At 28.6% G+C, this 18,752-nt stretch overlaps 2 protein-coding genes across 2 annotated transcripts in view; one reads left to right on the forward strand and one right to left on the reverse strand.

Annotated features, from left to right (window-relative positions):
• Positions 1-820: 820 nt before the first annotated feature.
• On the forward strand, positions 821-2,252 carry LOC119689946 (JNK1/MAPK8-associated membrane protein-like). Its single transcript, XM_038104896.1, has 5 exons — positions 821-1,215; positions 1,280-1,492; positions 1,552-1,718; positions 1,792-1,923; positions 1,983-2,252. The coding sequence occupies exons 1-5, from the start codon at positions 977-979 to the stop codon at positions 2,135-2,137; spliced, it is 906 nt and encodes a 301-aa protein (XP_037960824.1). The 5' UTR covers positions 821-976; the 3' UTR covers positions 2,138-2,252.
• A 3,449-nt stretch (positions 2,253-5,701) lies between these two features.
• LOC119689943 (protein peste-like) overlaps positions 5,702-18,752 on the reverse strand; it is a 30,996-nt gene continuing 17,945 nt past the window's right edge. Inside the window, exons 2-7 of the mRNA XM_038104891.1 lie at positions 9,674-9,891; positions 7,561-7,866; positions 7,277-7,492; positions 6,740-7,043; positions 6,405-6,681; positions 5,702-6,344 (exon numbers count right to left, since the gene is read on the reverse strand). Coding sequence (XP_037960819.1) covers positions 5,906-6,344; positions 6,405-6,681; positions 6,740-7,043; positions 7,277-7,492; positions 7,561-7,866; positions 9,674-9,817 — 1,686 coding nt within the window. The 5' untranslated portion in view covers positions 9,818-9,891 and the 3' untranslated portion in view covers positions 5,702-5,905. The remainder of the gene's footprint in view (positions 6,345-6,404; positions 6,682-6,739; positions 7,044-7,276; positions 7,493-7,560; positions 7,867-9,673; positions 9,892-18,752) is intronic.

Consider the following 18,752-nt stretch of genomic DNA (forward strand, 5'->3'; position numbering starts at 1 on the left):
TAAAAAGTAATTATTTTTCTATGAACATCAATACAAAAGAACACATATTTACTCTCATTAAGCGCAAAGTTTGACAGTGATAAGCAAAGAAAGCCTCGTGACCAAATTTAAATCGAAATTTCTTTATTTCTCAATTTTTGAATTTGCATTGAAAACAACAACAATCTCACATTTGACGAGATCGTGATTTTTTGTATAATATGAATCATGTTTCCACTTTCTCGTTCAAGTAGTCCTCATTAAGGATAATGAACCACTAATGACAAATTTATACCATATAAAGAGCTTTCATATAAATGAACTCATTATAAATAAATTAACTTATTTAAATCAAAAAATATCAAATGCGACTCTTGAAAATAAATTTCCCACAAGGTAAATTACTAAAATTTGAAACATACGTCAGATTTATTATTTGTAAGACATAAACAAAGAATATATTTCACATGCATATATCAGCTTATACCAATGGAAACGACCAAATCTTGATTTCATTAACATAAGTAGTTTTAGGTGTAGTGGAAACATGATATTACATGGAAAATAACAACAATCTCACATTCGACAATTGTGACCATTATTGTATAACATAACCCTAGGGCACTTGAAAGAAACATTTTTAATTATAATTAAAAACTAAAATTAGTCATTATAAATTCAAAAGTGTGAGCAATTGTTATCATCAGTAAATTATTTTTATTTTATATATTCATATAAAAAAACGTGCTAAAGTAATTTTTTGAAAATTGTAAATTAAAAATTTATATAATTGAAATTATTTTTCTCATTGTAACACCCTACAGTAAAGTGAAGGTAAGAAACTCACCACGGTTGTCAAAATTAATGAGGTGAAAAAACAGCTGTCTGATAAACAAGTTGTTTGGATGAAAGCTAGACAAATATGTAAATAAAGCAAAATTCCATTAATTACAAAGAAAATGTAGAAAAATTGTGCACAAATTGTACATTTACAAAAATGTATACATCCTTAGAACGTTGTCCGGGTACATACTGCGGTCGTACACTACTTGACAACAATGGGACGTGGAGTGAATGTGGTTCATGTGCCCGTGGATCGCGCGTAAATGAGTATTTTGCCTGTGCGGAGTGTCAAGATGAACTTCCTTTGTACTCCTGGCTATATTTAGGATTTATGACTATGCTACCATTTATGCTGCATTGTTTTTTTATTGATTTAGATGCAAAGGACAGAAAGTATGCATATAATTACGTATGTTCACAAATAACGTAAATAATTTATGGTTTTTCCATACAACAGATTTTCACGTAAACAACTCACTTTAACTGCTTGTGCGTTGTTTGAGGTAATCATTTCAGCTTTACTTTCTGTATTAGTTATGGAACCACAATGGGAATTTCGACTGCATTCATGTCATGTACGCAAATTCAATGACTGGTATACATTGTTTTATAATCCAAATCCAAACTATCAACAGCGATTATATTGCACCCAGGAAGCTGTATATCCACTGTGAGGACACTAAATCTTATTGTTAAATTTAATACACAAATAGTTTATTTTAATTTTAGGCAAACAATAGTGTTAGTCTTTTATTTTATGTGTCTTGTAACGATGTTTATGATTCGTCCAATTATTGTCAGTATAATGAAAATACGTGGGCGAACGCCTATATATTCCGCGCTGTACTTTTTACCATTATTAACTTTTATACATGCTTTAGGTGGTGGTCTTATATGTAAGTCAAAATAATTTTATATTTTTATATATTTTATATATTATATGTGTTATAATAAATTTTTTTTTTTTAGATTTCTCGTTTCCATATTTAAGTATAGCTATAGCAATGATTTCCAATGCCATACATTATTCCCTTAAACTAGATCAATCATATAAAGCTTTAATACGTAGCTCTTTTGAATTAAAAAACTTGGTCATCATTGGTAAGAAATCAAATATTTCATATAAATTAGATTAAATGAATACAAAATTTTTATTGTAGCATCACACTGGATATTACTGGCTTACGGTATTGTTTCTTTGGGACATCATACTGCTCTTCTAGCCTTTGTACCATTTCCGTCTGTATTTTATATTCTAACTGTACGTTGTACGGATCCGGCAGAATTTCGTGAAGTTGAAAATCGTGTTAATTAAGTTATTAAAAGATTTGTTTTGTTCAATTAGATTAAGGTTTACTTGTTTGTAAATACTATATTATATTGAAGATTATTAATATGTTTTTTTTTGTATATTCCATATTACTTTTTTAATATTACTTACGCAAATTTCTTTATATAATTTAAAAATATAGTTTATTAGTGTTTTCAAATATATTTAATAATTTAGTAATAATTAGACTAAAAATGTATTTATTGTAAACTATTTAATTAATAAGCAAACGCTAAAAAATGCAACATAATGTTTTTGAATTTTGAAATAGTTTTAAATATTCGTTTAAAATAATATTAATTTTATGACGGAATAGTGACTACTTTTAACGTAGAAAAAACATATATATAATATACCCAAATCTAACAAGTTTGAGATTTATTATTAATTTTATATCTACACAGATGTAACGAACATGTTTGCATATAAATTGTAAATAAAATTTAATAGTAATACGTTTAATAAGCATTATAATAACTTATTAACTGATTAATATTTAATAATAATTAATCAATAAGTTAAATTAAAGAATAATTAAGGTACCTCATTAAATATTAAGAATTTTAAAAACACAATTCTTTTCAAGTATATTGCCTAATAGATTATAAAATCCAATGCTTAAATAATTTGATAATGTAGCAATGATCAACAATATTTTGTGTTTTTAAATGTTAAAATGGATGATGGATGCGATAAACTTTCCCCCAAAATTTCGTGGAGAAGTGTAATATAACGTATTAGTCATATCTAGTCTAGAACCTTTATCGGACTTTCATTGAACCGTATACGAAATGGTATTAACACTCACTATTATATAAGTAAATAGCCCTGCTTTGTCCGCGTTAGCTTTTATGATATTAGCTAGAAAACACATCAACTACTTAAAGAGGAAGTGATTTTTGTTGTTATGATTTAAAAAATGTTTTGAATTCAATTCAAAAATCAGCCAAGATAAAATTAAAAAACAGTTCATTTAATCATAGCGCCAAATTTAGCAACAATATCAAAACCAAAATCCTTACTGATCTATTATATATATCAATACACTTAATATATAATATATTTGTACTCAGGTCTTAATGTATACCCATAGCCCTAACTGGAATAGTCGCAATCCTTGCAATGTGGCGTAGAAAATCTCTAACTTTGAAAACAATGCGATGACAGATCTAACAACTCATTTTATAGATACACAAGAAATATCAACAAACAGACATACATTTTCTGGTGTAGTTGGGAGGCGTGAGAATCGATTGATCGTCTGTATAGACAACTGACGATACTCCCCATGAAGTTGGCTTTTCATTACTTAAGCTCTAGGGTCCTCCGCTCAGGCTGAAATGAGGTTCAATTATTACTAGTCTGCAAGATAAAATTAATTAATATAGGAAATATGTTTGAAAATAATAAAATAAAAATAGAATATAAATTTTTTTAAATATATAAACATTATTTACATTTACATTAAACAAAATAAAAATTTTGTGATATAAAACTAAGACGGAAAGTCTGAACTCGTTAAAGGAACATGTAAACTTCTATTAAATATAACATTGATGACTGTGAGAATTAATTTAAATTTACTATTCAAAGAAAAGTAATCCTGACCTAAATAAAAAATAACATATATATATAATATATCAATAAATGATATATATATCATTTAATGTATAACTTTGGTTAATACGTTCGTTCTATAACATTAAATTTGTTGCTATATCAAGATGCGGTCAAAACTTTATTATTGGAATAATACAAGTTAACTGTTATTTCTTTTATATTTATATATATGTTCTGCCAACCAATTTGTATTTAAATATGTTTTCTCGGCTAATAGTCTAATATATTTATTGTAAAAAAATATCTATCATTTACTACATAATGTAAGACAAATTTTTAACTTTTTTATTATGCAAATAGCAGCTATGATCGTTTAGTATTTAACAGCATTATACTGTATTATGTAGGGTACAAAGTGTGTAAATATTGCCAAATAAAAATGTCATGCATTTAATAAATTACAATTCTCAGTACGTTTAGAACCAGCCTGAGCTGGCGTTGGGTGGGATTTTCAAAATTATAAACATCTCCAAGAAATAACATTTATTTTGACTTATTTCTTGGTGTGGAATTTTCATATTGTCTAAATCTGATACGTGATCTAATGAAATGCAATATTTTAGCTCCCGACATCTTTCATTTGATATTTTACGTTTGACTACACCAAGTTTTTTATTTTATTTTTCATTTTGGAGTATAGTCTGTCCATTGTATTCCCAGATCTTCGTGTGATATTATGTTTTTGTATGTCATATATGTTCCATGTCAATTTCTGGTTCAAAAGTTTAGATATGCGAATGATAATAAAAACTCAAAAATCTTGTTGTTGTGAATTTATTACTGTCCAAATCTTTATATTAGCAAACTCATTACAAGTCCAAATTCTATTCCCGATATAAGAGTGATTAATTGTGGAGAAACTAATTACAATATTTATTTTTATTAAGTAAAATTTTTTGGACAGACCCTATAGCTAAACACCCATTTTAAGTGATCTTTCGAAATTATTTTTAAGTTTAATAAAAGACCTATTCTACAATCATAGAAATCACATTATTTGCTCAAAAAACAATTATAGAAAAAAAATCCCATAAATAAAAATGTAATATAAATTTAGGATTTAAAAAAGGTTTTAAAAAAATGCACCATACGCCTATTTTAGGCGAAAATTTTAATGGATGTTTCAGGATTTTTTTTAATCTTATTATTATTATTGAATTTATTATTCATTCCACGTCCAGATCTGTTATATTTTCGTACATCTGTTATAAAGAGATCAATATAGGTTTATAGTGGAATTGAAGCTCATTCTCTTCCTCGTTTGTAACAAAAACCAGTTATTTTATTTTAAATAATTTTTAAAACATATTTGTTATTATTACAAATGTTTATAAAAAAAAATTAAACAAAAAAAATTCTTTGGTTATGTCAAACTAATGTAATACATTTTTATACATATGTACATATAGGTATGTATGACTTATGGCATTAAGTTTTAATATCAAAATTTGTAAAATGCTTGTATTTTTGCGTTGTTAATGTTTGCATTTATAAATCGTTGGATACATATAATAATAATGTTAATTAACATATAATTCATACAATTATATAAGATAGTATAGTTTTTTCGAAAAGTATTAACTATATTCCATATTGAGTTATAATGCATAATAATGCATAATTATATATTAAAAATATATTGACAATTTTTGTAGTTCTTTTGCATATGTATAAATATATATTATTTTTCTAAGCATTAAAAAAAAATAAAAAAAGACACATACATACAAAAATACTGAAATACATTTTAATTTATAAAAATACACTATATTATATTTAAAAATTGTTCTTTGCAAAAAACATCTTAAAGCTTTATTAATATTTTAGCATAAGAGTATTTTAATTTGTCTTTTTTTTTGTTTGAATGTCAATGCATATATGTATATGCGTTTAATATACGTTCATATATCAAATATTATCTTATATATAAAATTAAAAAATATTTGTATTCTTATAGTTTTAGACCAGTTAATAAAAAAACTGATTTCATAATTAACCTACATACAGGCATACTAATTTAAATTACAAAAAATTCGTATTTTTTAAAAATCTTGTAGCAAAAATGAAAAACAAATAAGTTAAAGTAAGTTTCAAACAAGGACGGCGGTAGCACGGCACCGAGTTAAAACCCCACTATTCTTCTTTCTTTGAGAATAAGTTTTCATCGCATGTAGTATCCATAGCAACACTGTTAATATTTTCAGATTTTGTGACAATTTCTGGTTTTTTATATTCTTTTTCCAATAATGGTGAACTATCTGGTAATTTTTCTTTTTCTGCTGTTGACAATTTAGTTTTGGATTCATCTCCAACTGATATTGTAGTCAGCTTTCCATTTTCACTATGTCCTCGTGTTTTGAGATCAACAGGACGATGTTTACGCCAAAGTTCTTCTAATGGATACCAGCAAAGTAGTATAATTCCAATAGCAAAACAGACACCTGCAAAAATTTGTCCTACCGCCAATATGACGGGCAAAGTTTTTATATCCGACGCCAGTGCAGGAGTTATCCGTACCTTTTGCTCAAACCATATAAGCGGAAAGAAAATCCGTGGTATATTTTCATACAAACTAAAATTAAAGCGATCATGTAATGAATTGGAAAAATAATAATTTGAATTTATTGATTACCTTACTGTATGAATTGGTTCAACAAGCATATTTACTTGAAAACGTGCTGCTACCTCTAATGCAACACCAGTCTTAGGTTCCAAAATCATGTAAAATTCGTGATTTTCTTTATTTGGTTCAAGTCCTTCTACTTGATTTAAATAATACTCATCGGCCATATAAAAATGTGGATAAGACATAAATACTGGAGAACCAAAACGACATGACGATATATTCATAACACCAGAAGGCACACATTCACCACCACAGAAACAGGAATTCTCCGGATATAGGGATCCTGTAAAGATTATATTTTGAAGCAATTGTTCAAAATGTGTATGAATGTGATATTTTACCATTATCAATAGAACGTTGTCCACCAGCAAACTTGTATCCTTTTATTCTCTCAATTGTAACCGTTTCCACATAATCCAATGGTATAGTTCTACACATATCGGGTGTAAATAATGATACCGAACCACCTTCCTTCAAATTCGGTGGATGAAATTCACCAGCTGAACCATTTGTCATACCACAATAGGAGTCAAAAAAACCTGTATCCGATTTATAATTCCAGGAATGCATTTGACCAAGTTTTGTGATATCACCAGCCCCAGTATAAACATTAAAAACACCCGTTAAATCTGCACTGCCATTACGCTGAAAAATAATTGTGTTAATTATCTTTGTATAATTACATATCTTTAGTTATAAAGATATCTTTAGTACATATCTTTAGTTATATATAATGTCTTTGTACTATTCGTTTTAGAGATAAACCATTTATTAAAAATATAATAATTGGAATCTATTTTAAGTGTAAGTATATCTAAAGTAATTAAGATATCAAGAGCACTACTCAAAGATACTTTTGTTACGAGTAATTCACTTACAGTGTAAAACCAGCCAAATTTGTCGAAAGGAACTTCAACTTCATTGCCAAATATTGGTACTGCTCGAGCCACGTCAATCATATTGTCATTATAACCAGTAAATAATAATTCATCGACAGATTTTATCACAGAAATTTCTTGACTATACAATTTTAAACCAACATCAACCATTTTACGACGTACTGAGTTCCAGTGTTTCGCTTTAGCTGCTGCTGACTAAAAACAATATAAAACTTTAATATTTAATTTTTAAGTTTTATAATTTTAATAAGATTCATTATTACCAGAGCTACAGCATTAAGAGTTGTGACCTCATCGTCTAGGCTTCCGTTACTACCTTCAGCATCAAAGAAGAAATCACTTTTTCTGCGATATGTCACTGTTTCGTTTTCAGGATTCCACACAATATCAACTTTGTCAGGCTTTTCTATGAATCTATATGGACCCAACTGTTGTAGGATTGGTTTTGCAGTAGAGTTTCTAAATTCTTCTGGATTGGTCCAATTAAACATATATATATCTAAACTTAATTTTAATGGCGGCTTTTTCCATGATTCATAAATACGTGAACCGGGACGCAATATCAATTCCTAAAAGTAATAAAATGTATTTTTTTTAAGTATATTCAAGTTAATGTATAATTTTTTTATTAGATATAATATATGTATATTCGATCCAGACAACAAAATTTAAATGATGACAATTGACGAATTGCTAAGTGGTAAGTATTAAAACCTTTTATAAAAACTGTTTGTGGGTTTTTTATTTTTAATCTATTTTACACAGTTGTTATCAATATAAAGTTCAACAAACACTGGCAATATTCATATATATAATAATTATATCAAATAAGAAAAAAATTTAAAACAGTTGTTTATTTAGCTTACATATTTCGTTTTTGTTAGAGAACTTCAAAATTGGTAAGAATTCAAGTTCCAGCGTTTTAAATTCGAATGTCAATTTCTTAAAATTATATTTAAAAATTGAATAGAGGGATTTTGAACAGTAGTGAATTACAAAAACAACACTTTTTATTATTTGATTTAATGAATTTTTGGCTGATGGCTGTATACCATCTTACATATCTAACGATATATAACAAGTCTAGAAACTTGATCCCAACAGTTTCAGGATGCTAATCAATAACCTTAACTACAACCTTAACTAATTTAAATTGAAATAGAAACATTTCTCTCTATCGATAGCATATATTTTTATTTAATAAAATTTTAATTGTAATTTATTTTTAATTAATTTTAACAGTAAAAAATGACTAAAGCCAGTACAAAAAAAAAAAAAATATTTTGAATTTTTTATCTATTGTGGTAGCTACAACGCTGTTGGATTATATCTCTGCCTTGATTAACGGTCTATAATCTGCATCGATTCTGTACCGATTGTGTGACCTGTAAGTTAACTTACTACAAGACTGATATCTCTACGGGGCATCTCTATGAGAGAATTCGATTTATTTCTATCGGTGTGATGCCTGCATATCTTAGAGTCTTCCCATCTTTTATTAAAAAGTTCAGCACAGGAAGAACTCAATAATACCCATTAGGGATATAAATTTTTTCCAAAAAAAAGAAATAACATATAAATACTTTCGCATGCTTATAAACAGTCCTTAGTATAAGGCGAAACAAGGAAACAGTAATACCAACAGTTCAAGACTTATGGCAATTTACAATAAATTTCAGTTCAATTAGGTCACCCAGTATTTTAATATACTTAGAAATTCCTTATATAGTTTCATTAAACTAAATCACATTTTTTCCTGTTAAATACAAATTCGAATTAGATTAGATTTTTATGCCGCATAAGCGGTATTCTTTGTAGCTCAAATAATAATGATGCATACAACATATATTTTAATTAAAACAAATTATGAAATTTACTTGCATATAGTCCATTGTATTGACTGTAGTCCATTCATTGACTGATTAGTCAATAGAAATGAGAAATGCACCATCACTGAATTGTTCAGAGCAAATTTTTGCATTAATAAAAATCAATCGTTTTAATTACTGGATGCAAGGCAAAAATAGCAGAATGCCAAGTCATCAATCAAGGTAGACATATTTTTATTAATAAATCATAACATTGTCTAAACTAAATTAAAAAAGTAGTGCCGTGTTTGAATAATTGTAGATGTCGCGGCTCTAATCAACGAAAATTGAACAATAAACTGGCAACACTAATTTAATGCCAATTCGATGCGGACCTACTCAGCCTAGAAAGTCACACGAGTTTGCTTAATTAAAATAAATTATTATCGTAAAAGAAATTAAGTTAACTAAAAAAAAAAAAATTACTGAAATAAATTCAAAGTTAATTGATGAATAATAAAATAAATTAACAGAAATTTGTAATGAATTTTAATTACGATTTTATTACCTTCTCCATAATGTAATTAAAGATTTGCTCCCAAAACATGCCGCACAGGACACCAAATATGCCCAGCGAAAAGCCAATAATGCCCATTATTAATTTGCGATGTGATTGTCGCCATCTTTTAAAAGCACTGGTCTTCTTAGGCATCTTCAGAGGTAATTGAAGTCTTTACTATAGTCACACGTTCAATCGAACGAGCGTTAGAAGAACGTGGATTTCTTCTGAAAAATATTAAAACAATTATTTATACTACAAATGTATTTATATAATTAGATAAACACTACAATATTTGTATGTTTACTATATGTAATTTATAAATTGTTTTAATTACATCACAATTAATGAAATGCAAACACTTGATAGAAAACATTAGATAATCTCTTGAAAAAATTTTGCGTGCGACAATGTAAATGTAACATTTAATCTTTGTAAATTTCAATCAACTACACTTTTCAGAAGGTATATACAATTTTTGAGAAGAAATAGAAAAACTAATTTTTGTAAATAAAGTAATTATTTACTAATATTTCTAGATATACAGAATCGCACGTTTTCTGGCTTCACAGTGAACGTAAATGAAACACACTTGTCATTGACAGGTCTATCAAGTTTTTGTTTCAATTATAAGACCTTGTTATAGAGACGCACAGTACTCTATAACTCTCTCTCTCTATAGTACTCTATACACTCTATGACTCTATAGAGGAATCGTTAAGGCCCCATGCTCCACTAGAAGAGAATAACAGTAACAGTAAGCAAGCAAATATAGTTGAAAAACACATTCTTGAAATGCCCTTCACGAGACATCTTACAGTACCAGATCATTTTGAAGTAATTTTCGATAGCTTGTTGGCACATAACACAGCCGTAATTTGACAGATGTTAATTTTCAAAACGTCGGACTAAAACCACACAGGACTAAGTTCAGTGGTGACAAATCGTCTTAGTAGATAATTCACTTTACCAAAATCTAAATTTCTATATTCGAGAATTTCTTGCGCAACGATATCAAACCAGGACGCGTTGAGTGGTATCTGGTTTTTAGCAGCGTCCGATTGAAGCTACACACGGGTATCGCTCGCATTTATGTTTTATGCGGAAAAATAAACATTTGATTGTTGCGATCAAAAATTGATGAATAGTGGTGCTACACCTTCGTCACTTCTAAGAAAATACGGGTGTATCGCACCTTCAGACAAAATACTACGCTAATAAATAAACATTTATCAATTAATTTGAATGTGGAATTTGAATGTACGAAGTTTTTAAAATTAATCCATATTCATTTTCAAAACAATTCATATTGCAAAATTGCAAATCGCAAAAAAAATAATCCTTTATATAATATTATCTGAGCAATATACTTTTATCTGAGCAGTGTACTTAAGAGTACGCCAGCCATGAGGTAGTAAGATTCTGTGTACGACACTATCTAAATGAGATCAGTGAAACAGGCAACCGGCGTTCCCTTACTTTGAATTCCTGACCATATTTATATTGTGAGAAAACACGGAACTACTTCATAGTTACTTAACAGCTAACATCTAAGATGGATATTCCAGTAAATGCAGACAACGACTAATAGATAGAGCAAACCCACCACATTACCACTGCAGCTTTGATGGAGAATTTGTTATAAAACAGGTTATAATCGCTTATTAGATTATCACTTAACATAATCGAATGCGCACGATTACATAGATGCCCGGAGTAGAGACTCTTATAGAAATTGTGAGGATTAGTAAACGACTGAGTACTTATTTATATCACTGTCGTACGCTATTCAAACAAACGGTCAACTTCTTAGGAGATTTTTATTTGGGGAAATTAGCCGATCTGGATTCAGTGGATTAACACGACTGTTACAATTGCTATTGGAAACCATATGATCTTAGCAGAGGTTATTGAAAAGGCAAGATCAATCACACAATGGTGTCACAAAGGAACATTGGCCTTTGTAAATCAACCTCTTTTGAAGTGGAATTCCCATTATGACAATAATGATAATAAGACTTACTTTGATATAATTTTTAATATAATATAAATATAATTTTAATAAGTCAAAAACTATTGTCGAACTCGGCTGACTGTACTTCAACTATTTGGTTGAAGTTGATAATTTTTCATTATGCACAGTAACCATTTCCGTTTTTATAATAATTCAAATTGAAAAATGAAAATTTGTCACTTCTAGTAATTAATATTAAATTACAATAATTTATATGCAATGCTGAAGTAAACAATTGTTTTCTAAGCTATTAAAATTATATTGTATTTTTCTAAATTAAAACGAAATTACTGATTTTTCTAAGTCCGCTCAAAGCAATATAAGAACATTTTTCTAGTAAACAGAATATCAAGCTGAGTTCTCCTTGATGTCAACAGTCAATAAATAAATTTAATATCAATTGATAACGTATAGTATGAAGAGAAGATTTAAAATGTGAATGAAACATCTTCTTATCAACAGGTACTTAGGTACCGGACTATCAGTACTTATCAACTGTCTATCCACTTATAACGAAATTAGGCAACATCTCTCCAAAGGACATACTGGCAGTTTTAACTGCTACTCGTCTATAGAGCTAAGGTGAGTTTGTCACAATAATCTTCAAAGGATGCATATAATCTATTATCAACAGCGAAAAGTGTTTTTAATTTATCTAAAACAACGCTATTTTGTTCACAAAAATTTTAAATACCATTCCAATATTATCCAATTTTCCATTTTCAAAATAACAATAAAAATTTTTTTTTGTAGTTTATACCACTTAAACCTTTACCAAATACTAATACTAATTACTAACTTACACCGGTGAACCACGATTCTAAAAAAAAAATGGCATGAAAAAAATGCAGACCATTGAATGATAGGTACTCAGAAGAATATAGGTTAATAAATGAAAATCAAATACCGATTCAACATACACTTAAGAAAATTATTTAAAAACCTACAATACAAATCGAAAGACATTATGAATCAAGTACTGACGAGTTCTGCCTAATTAAGTACGAAACACTATAGGTACATCCCGACTTCGATGTTATCACTTAATTCAAAGCATTAATTTCCATATAAGGTTTTGTTTTCAATGCATTTTAACAAAATTAAAATAGTACTTCAGCATGTAGTGCTCTGTCGAAAATCCGGTGAGAATTTTGATATTCCTTCTGCTCAATGCAAGGAGTCAATTTGCATGTAGACAAGCCACTTGGACTTTCTATGGTCTTTACTGTTTATCTTGTGGTTTTTGAATTGTGATTTCTTACAGCATCTGAGTTTTAGTACCATATGTGTCTAATCGTCAGAGTACAAAATGTCTCAGACCCAATATATTGACGCTGGATGCCTTGCTCCACGTTTTGCTTTTGACATTGGCGAAACCGTCAGCCCGTTTATTGTCTACGTGCCTTTAATGCTGCGGGAAATGGCTGCTTTGTTTCGATTGATTTAGGAATGATTTGGCAGAATTTAAAAACATAGGAACAGGAAGACTGCTTAACTGTTGAACTGGTATTATAATAAATCGATGATATTCTATTATCTATTATATTAGCTAGTAATCTATAATAAAATCAACAATATTGTAATTTATAAAAACATCTCTGAATTCAAAAATATAATTATTTATCAAATATAAAGTATATATATAGTTTGTATATATTTTTCTCACTGAAAACTTATAAAACTATTACTTCATATCATATGTAGTTATTTTCTTTGTTAATTTCTTACTCTTAGAGCCACAATATAATTGAATTTTAAATGTGTGATCACATCAGAGAGCAACGCATAATCAACATTTGTAGGAACACACACAGTCAGACAGGCAATATAGCACTTTATCGTATTATATTTTATAATTGAATATATCAATTGACCCCATAAACATGTTAGGTCTTTGACATTTTTTTTTCACAAAAAAATATAAAAAAAATTTTGTGTCTTCTTGCGAATGTAATCAGCGTGTCGCGAGTTTTGATGGATGATGTATGATCTGAATCGATTGGACAAAATAAAAAAAAATTGCCTACTTTAAAATGCTAAATGGGAAAACGTGGTGCATCTATATCATACGATTTTGTACCGGCAATTTTAGTAAGCCCATAAGCATATGAAGAAAATCAATTAGATATTTTTAAATTTTTGTGCTACAGTTTTCAAGAAAATAATAAAAAAGAAATTTTTATTAAAACATTTTAAATGTTGAGTGTATAATTAATTTTATTTACAGATTTATCTGAATTCATTATAGACATATCATAGTCAATTTGATTAAAATAAAAGTATAAATCATACAACAAATAATGCCCTTACAACCAGAATAGTACTGAAATTTAACAATTGAAAATAAAAATATGATTAATTAATTTAATTATTCTACAGCTGGGTTAATTTGTTAATAAAACTTTTACAGATAATTAATAAAACTCCAAAAAATGTTTGAACATAAAAGTCTAGTACGGCTTTGGGTCAGTTGGTTAAGGAGCGCTGTCTCTGAGCTTAAAATTTGGCAGGGCACTAATTCGATTCCTGGTACTTGCAGTCCTAAAAAATTATTTACGAATAATTTGACACAAGAATTATTTCCAAGATCACTGATGATGGATATTTGGTAATACTAGAAACAGCTACATGTTCAGCCAAAAATTCAATTAATTACAATTTTATAAAAAGAATTTTTGTTGTTATAGTTCACTACTGTTCAAAAACCTATTTATAAAAATAAACTGTGAACTTATTTAGTGAAAAATATCGTTACCTATTTTAGAAACTTATATGCGTTATAAAGATTTGTTTAATTACACGTATATAGTGTGTATTCTAGTGTATATATATATATATATATAAATATTGTGTACTTCTATACATTAACATATACTATATATTTATCATACAGTATCAAGACCATTGTGTTATGCTCATTTCAAAATTAAAAGGAATCATACATGTGGCTTGTAAAGGCCCAGACTTGTTTTTTTATCTACCATATATAAAAACGCATTTCCGGGTCTATAAATCTATTTAAAACAGTAATATGAAAAAAATTTATTTACAGCAACAACAAATGAACTATTAGCACATGTTATTTTTTTTTATTAATTACGAAATCAAACGATAAGTATAATCTGATAATCGAAACAATTGCTATTACTTTAATATTATTTCAGTCAATTATATAGTGTTATTGTGTGTAATGAATTATTAAATTTGCTTTAAATGCCTAACATAGCGTTCCTATTTTATATTTGTACTTCTGCTGTTGCATGCAGGAGTTAAGATCATATATCTTATCTTATAAAAAAAACAACTTTTACATCATTTTAGATATATTATACTCATCACATAGTCGAAGAGGACATATGGAGTGATGCAATATCTCCCTACTCCTTAAAAATTATATAATGATTATTTTTCATAATGAAAGCAGGGCTTTTGGGGTTACACCCACTGTTTACATGTTATACTATTATAGCACGTATAGCTGCATGAGAACTATTGATATCGATAATTATGGTCTATTCAGTAAGGTTTGGCAACTCATAATGAATCGTTTTACGCTATCACAATGCTTCCAAATTGTAAAAATTTACGTTGAAAAACAATTAATCTGTTTGCGAAGTTCATAGAGCACATAATCCGCCTAAATGGCTACGTCAATAAGCAAAATTGCCGTATATGAAGCGAAGATAATCCTCAAGCCGTTAACGAATCACTATCATTTCCATTAAAATTGACTCCTTGGTACGGCTTACATGCTGGCAACATCATGGATCCGTATTTCTTTGGAATAGCGAGCGCTATCGAGCCATGCTGACTAAATTTTTGTCAGCAATTTTCAAAAATTAATCAGTTAAACGTCGCCAAATCAGATATTTAGTTCCAACAAGACGGCGCATTTTATTATACAATCAATTTATTGCGAAATCAATTTGGTAACAACTTTATTTCCAAGCCCCTAGTTCGTGCGATTTAACGCCTCTCGACAACTTTTTATTTAGATAAAGGTTCTCTATTTTACAATATCTGATATTTAATAATAATACTTGAAAACTACAAAAATGTCAAGTAACATGTTAATACGAACAATCTCCAAACTCTAAACGGTTTGAAAACAAACTTCCTTTTAATTATGACCGAACTATTGTGATCTATGTACCGACAAGCCATTCTTATATGCGCATAATATTCTAATTTAGAATATAGAAAAGTATACTTCATTAACATTGCAACCAACCAAAGTGTCTAAATGTTACCATCTTATATCCATGTTTACCAATTAAGTTCATAATCTGTACGAATTCCAATTAAGAAAGGATTCTACCAATGTTAATAAAAAATTTTATTGAAGATGTGATTTCAGTTAAAAACTTTAAGATATGGATTAAAAAATTTGTTCTAGATGATTTGGGTCTTAATAATGATATATTATTCAGTCATCTTTGTTCGTTGTTAATATTTTCAAGCTTTTGGTAAAATAAAACTGATTGTTCAATCTCGTAACACCGGACATTACCAAAGAACTTAACTCAGAAAAGGAATTTCAATCTCTTATGTTCAATTTCATGCTTAAATGTAGCAGATGAGTGCGTCATAAGTTTGGCAACAATAATCTGTATCCTTATGACCATAAATTAATAAATATATTCAATATATACAAATGATAGACACATTCACGCAAATGTAAAAATTTAGCATTTATTGAAACAGGGCAATTATTATAAAGAATAATGATTTAAAATAGCATTTTATTTATGAGGTATCACTATATAAAAGAAAATTTCTATCCAAAAAAGTTGCTTACACTTCTTTTAATATAGAAAATTACTGACTGGCAGTTTTATATATCCTTTATTGATAACACCTGTGAATAAATGCAATATATGAGAAATTACAAAAAGATCTAAATAAGCAAATCGATCATTTGAGAAAATTATTTGACTACTACTGGTAATACCTATTATTATCACTTAAGAAATTTATATTATGAAAGTGAGCTGAATTACTATCACATGAAGATCAGAATAACGAATTGACTTATGCCTTGTTTTCACTATGTCATTTTAAATGACAATTATAATTGACTGGTGTGTCAAATTACATGACAAGAATGCGAATATGACATCATATGACTACCTGTTTTCATTATACTGAAAATATTTGACATTGGAAATGACATAGTGAAAACGAGACATTAATGATGTCTGTATAACTGACTGTCGATCAGCCTGGAACAGACTTTTTAAATCCTGGACGATAAATACAACACATATAAAAAAAATTGATTACTAATACTGGTAGCGCTTAATAACTACCCAAAATAAGTTTATATTCACTTATATTCACGTGGATTGGATTCTGTATTAAATACATAACTCTCAAAGTTGCGTTTCTAATGTTATAGATATTTTAGAGGAAAGCATAATATAATATATATTATCACTGCCCTAAACAAATCAACTTACTATAATAATAGTTAAGATTTACATTTCGGATATGATGAGAACATATCTGAACACATATTAAAATTGCACATGGTCATTTAGCTATGAAAAAGATTTGTATCTAATGTGAGATATTATTCTTGTAATAATGTGAGAAAAGCTTGGAATGGTACTTTTGTAGATTAGTACAAACAAATGCTCAATAGAAATACAATAACAATGCTTCAAAAGATTGTATATTATCTTTTGTGACAAGATTCTGTATAAAATTGTGACAGCTGATGAATCTTGTCGCTGAATCTTAATGAATTGAAACTAAATAGAAGTCAACTGTGTGGGCGTTTCATCATAAATCAAATACAACAATACTTATTCGCTTTCAAAACACTTCCGAACAAATATTCTATATTTTTTCACAAAACTTTATTAAGTTACAACAAAATCATTAGAGCTACGTAGAGCATATTAAATCAATTAATAATGAACTACTTAATCTATAATATATAATGGAAAAACCAACTCTCAAAGACTGTTGATTCTCCATGAATTGTGCATACCACTGTTTCAACTCTCAAAGCATCGAATGAAAACTCATTTTGCTTAGACAACGGTTCTAATGGGAAGAAGAACCCATTGCTATGAAATGAAAGAGCGCTAAAGAAAGTGGTTCAGATTCAATGCAGAAATCAAGACTATGCGATTGTCTGAGAATTTGTGTACTTGGGTGTACTAATAAATGACGATAATATTACACAAGGCTAGATACAATATTACCTGATGGAAGTACACAAAGTATATAAAAAATATTAAAAAAATAATTAAATCACCACTTATATATCGCTTATGCAAGTTTTAAATCTATAAAACAATCATAAGATCCACCATGACGTATAAGCGTGAGGTATGAATATTGTAAGAATACAAGATTTGTCAAATCACAATACTCAGATGTGGAAGCCATATCGAAAAAATAAAGACAGAAGAGCACAAAAAAATTTCTGAATTATCACACTTCGAGTATAGGAGTATAGAGCACAGAACAAGATGCTACTTAGCTATGTATCAGAAATTGTATACTATAAATACCAAACAGTTATGTCCACTGAAACATAAGATGAAGTACAGTTTCCTCCTCATGCTTAGAGCCACAGTTCTCACAAAAATCGTGTTGAGGGTAGACCAAGTCGTGCTAAATGCTTTCATAATACACAGTAACCTGTTAGCACCGATATTGTTGTTCAGAGTTGGTTCCGATGGAGTTGAAGCAACTAACTGGTTTGAATTATGTCCGATTTCGATCAGGTGAGTCTTGTAATCTGTCAAAAAAAATATTCATATGCACAAAGGTAGTTTGCTAACCCAAGATATGTTAACTTGCCAGTTTAACCGTTGTAAGAGAAATACTGATATCAGAAAAATAAATATCGGCCAGCACCGTGACTGCTAAGAAAAATCTAGAATCTATAAGATAAGCAACTGTAACGCCTATTAAATATTTAATGGCACCATAATTGTCCAGTAAGATTCTGATATTAATGTTAGAAATCGTACGGCTCAGTACCTACTTTGCTGCATAATAAATTTCGACTATCTTTGTTTGAAGTAGTTTGCAATAAGCAGACATTCAAAGAGAAAT

This window comes from Teleopsis dalmanni, chromosome X, assembly GCF_002237135.1.
Source record: "Teleopsis dalmanni isolate 2A chromosome X, ASM223713v2, whole genome shotgun sequence".
NCBI classification, from domain to species: domain Eukaryota; kingdom Metazoa; phylum Arthropoda; class Insecta; order Diptera; family Diopsidae; genus Teleopsis; species Teleopsis dalmanni.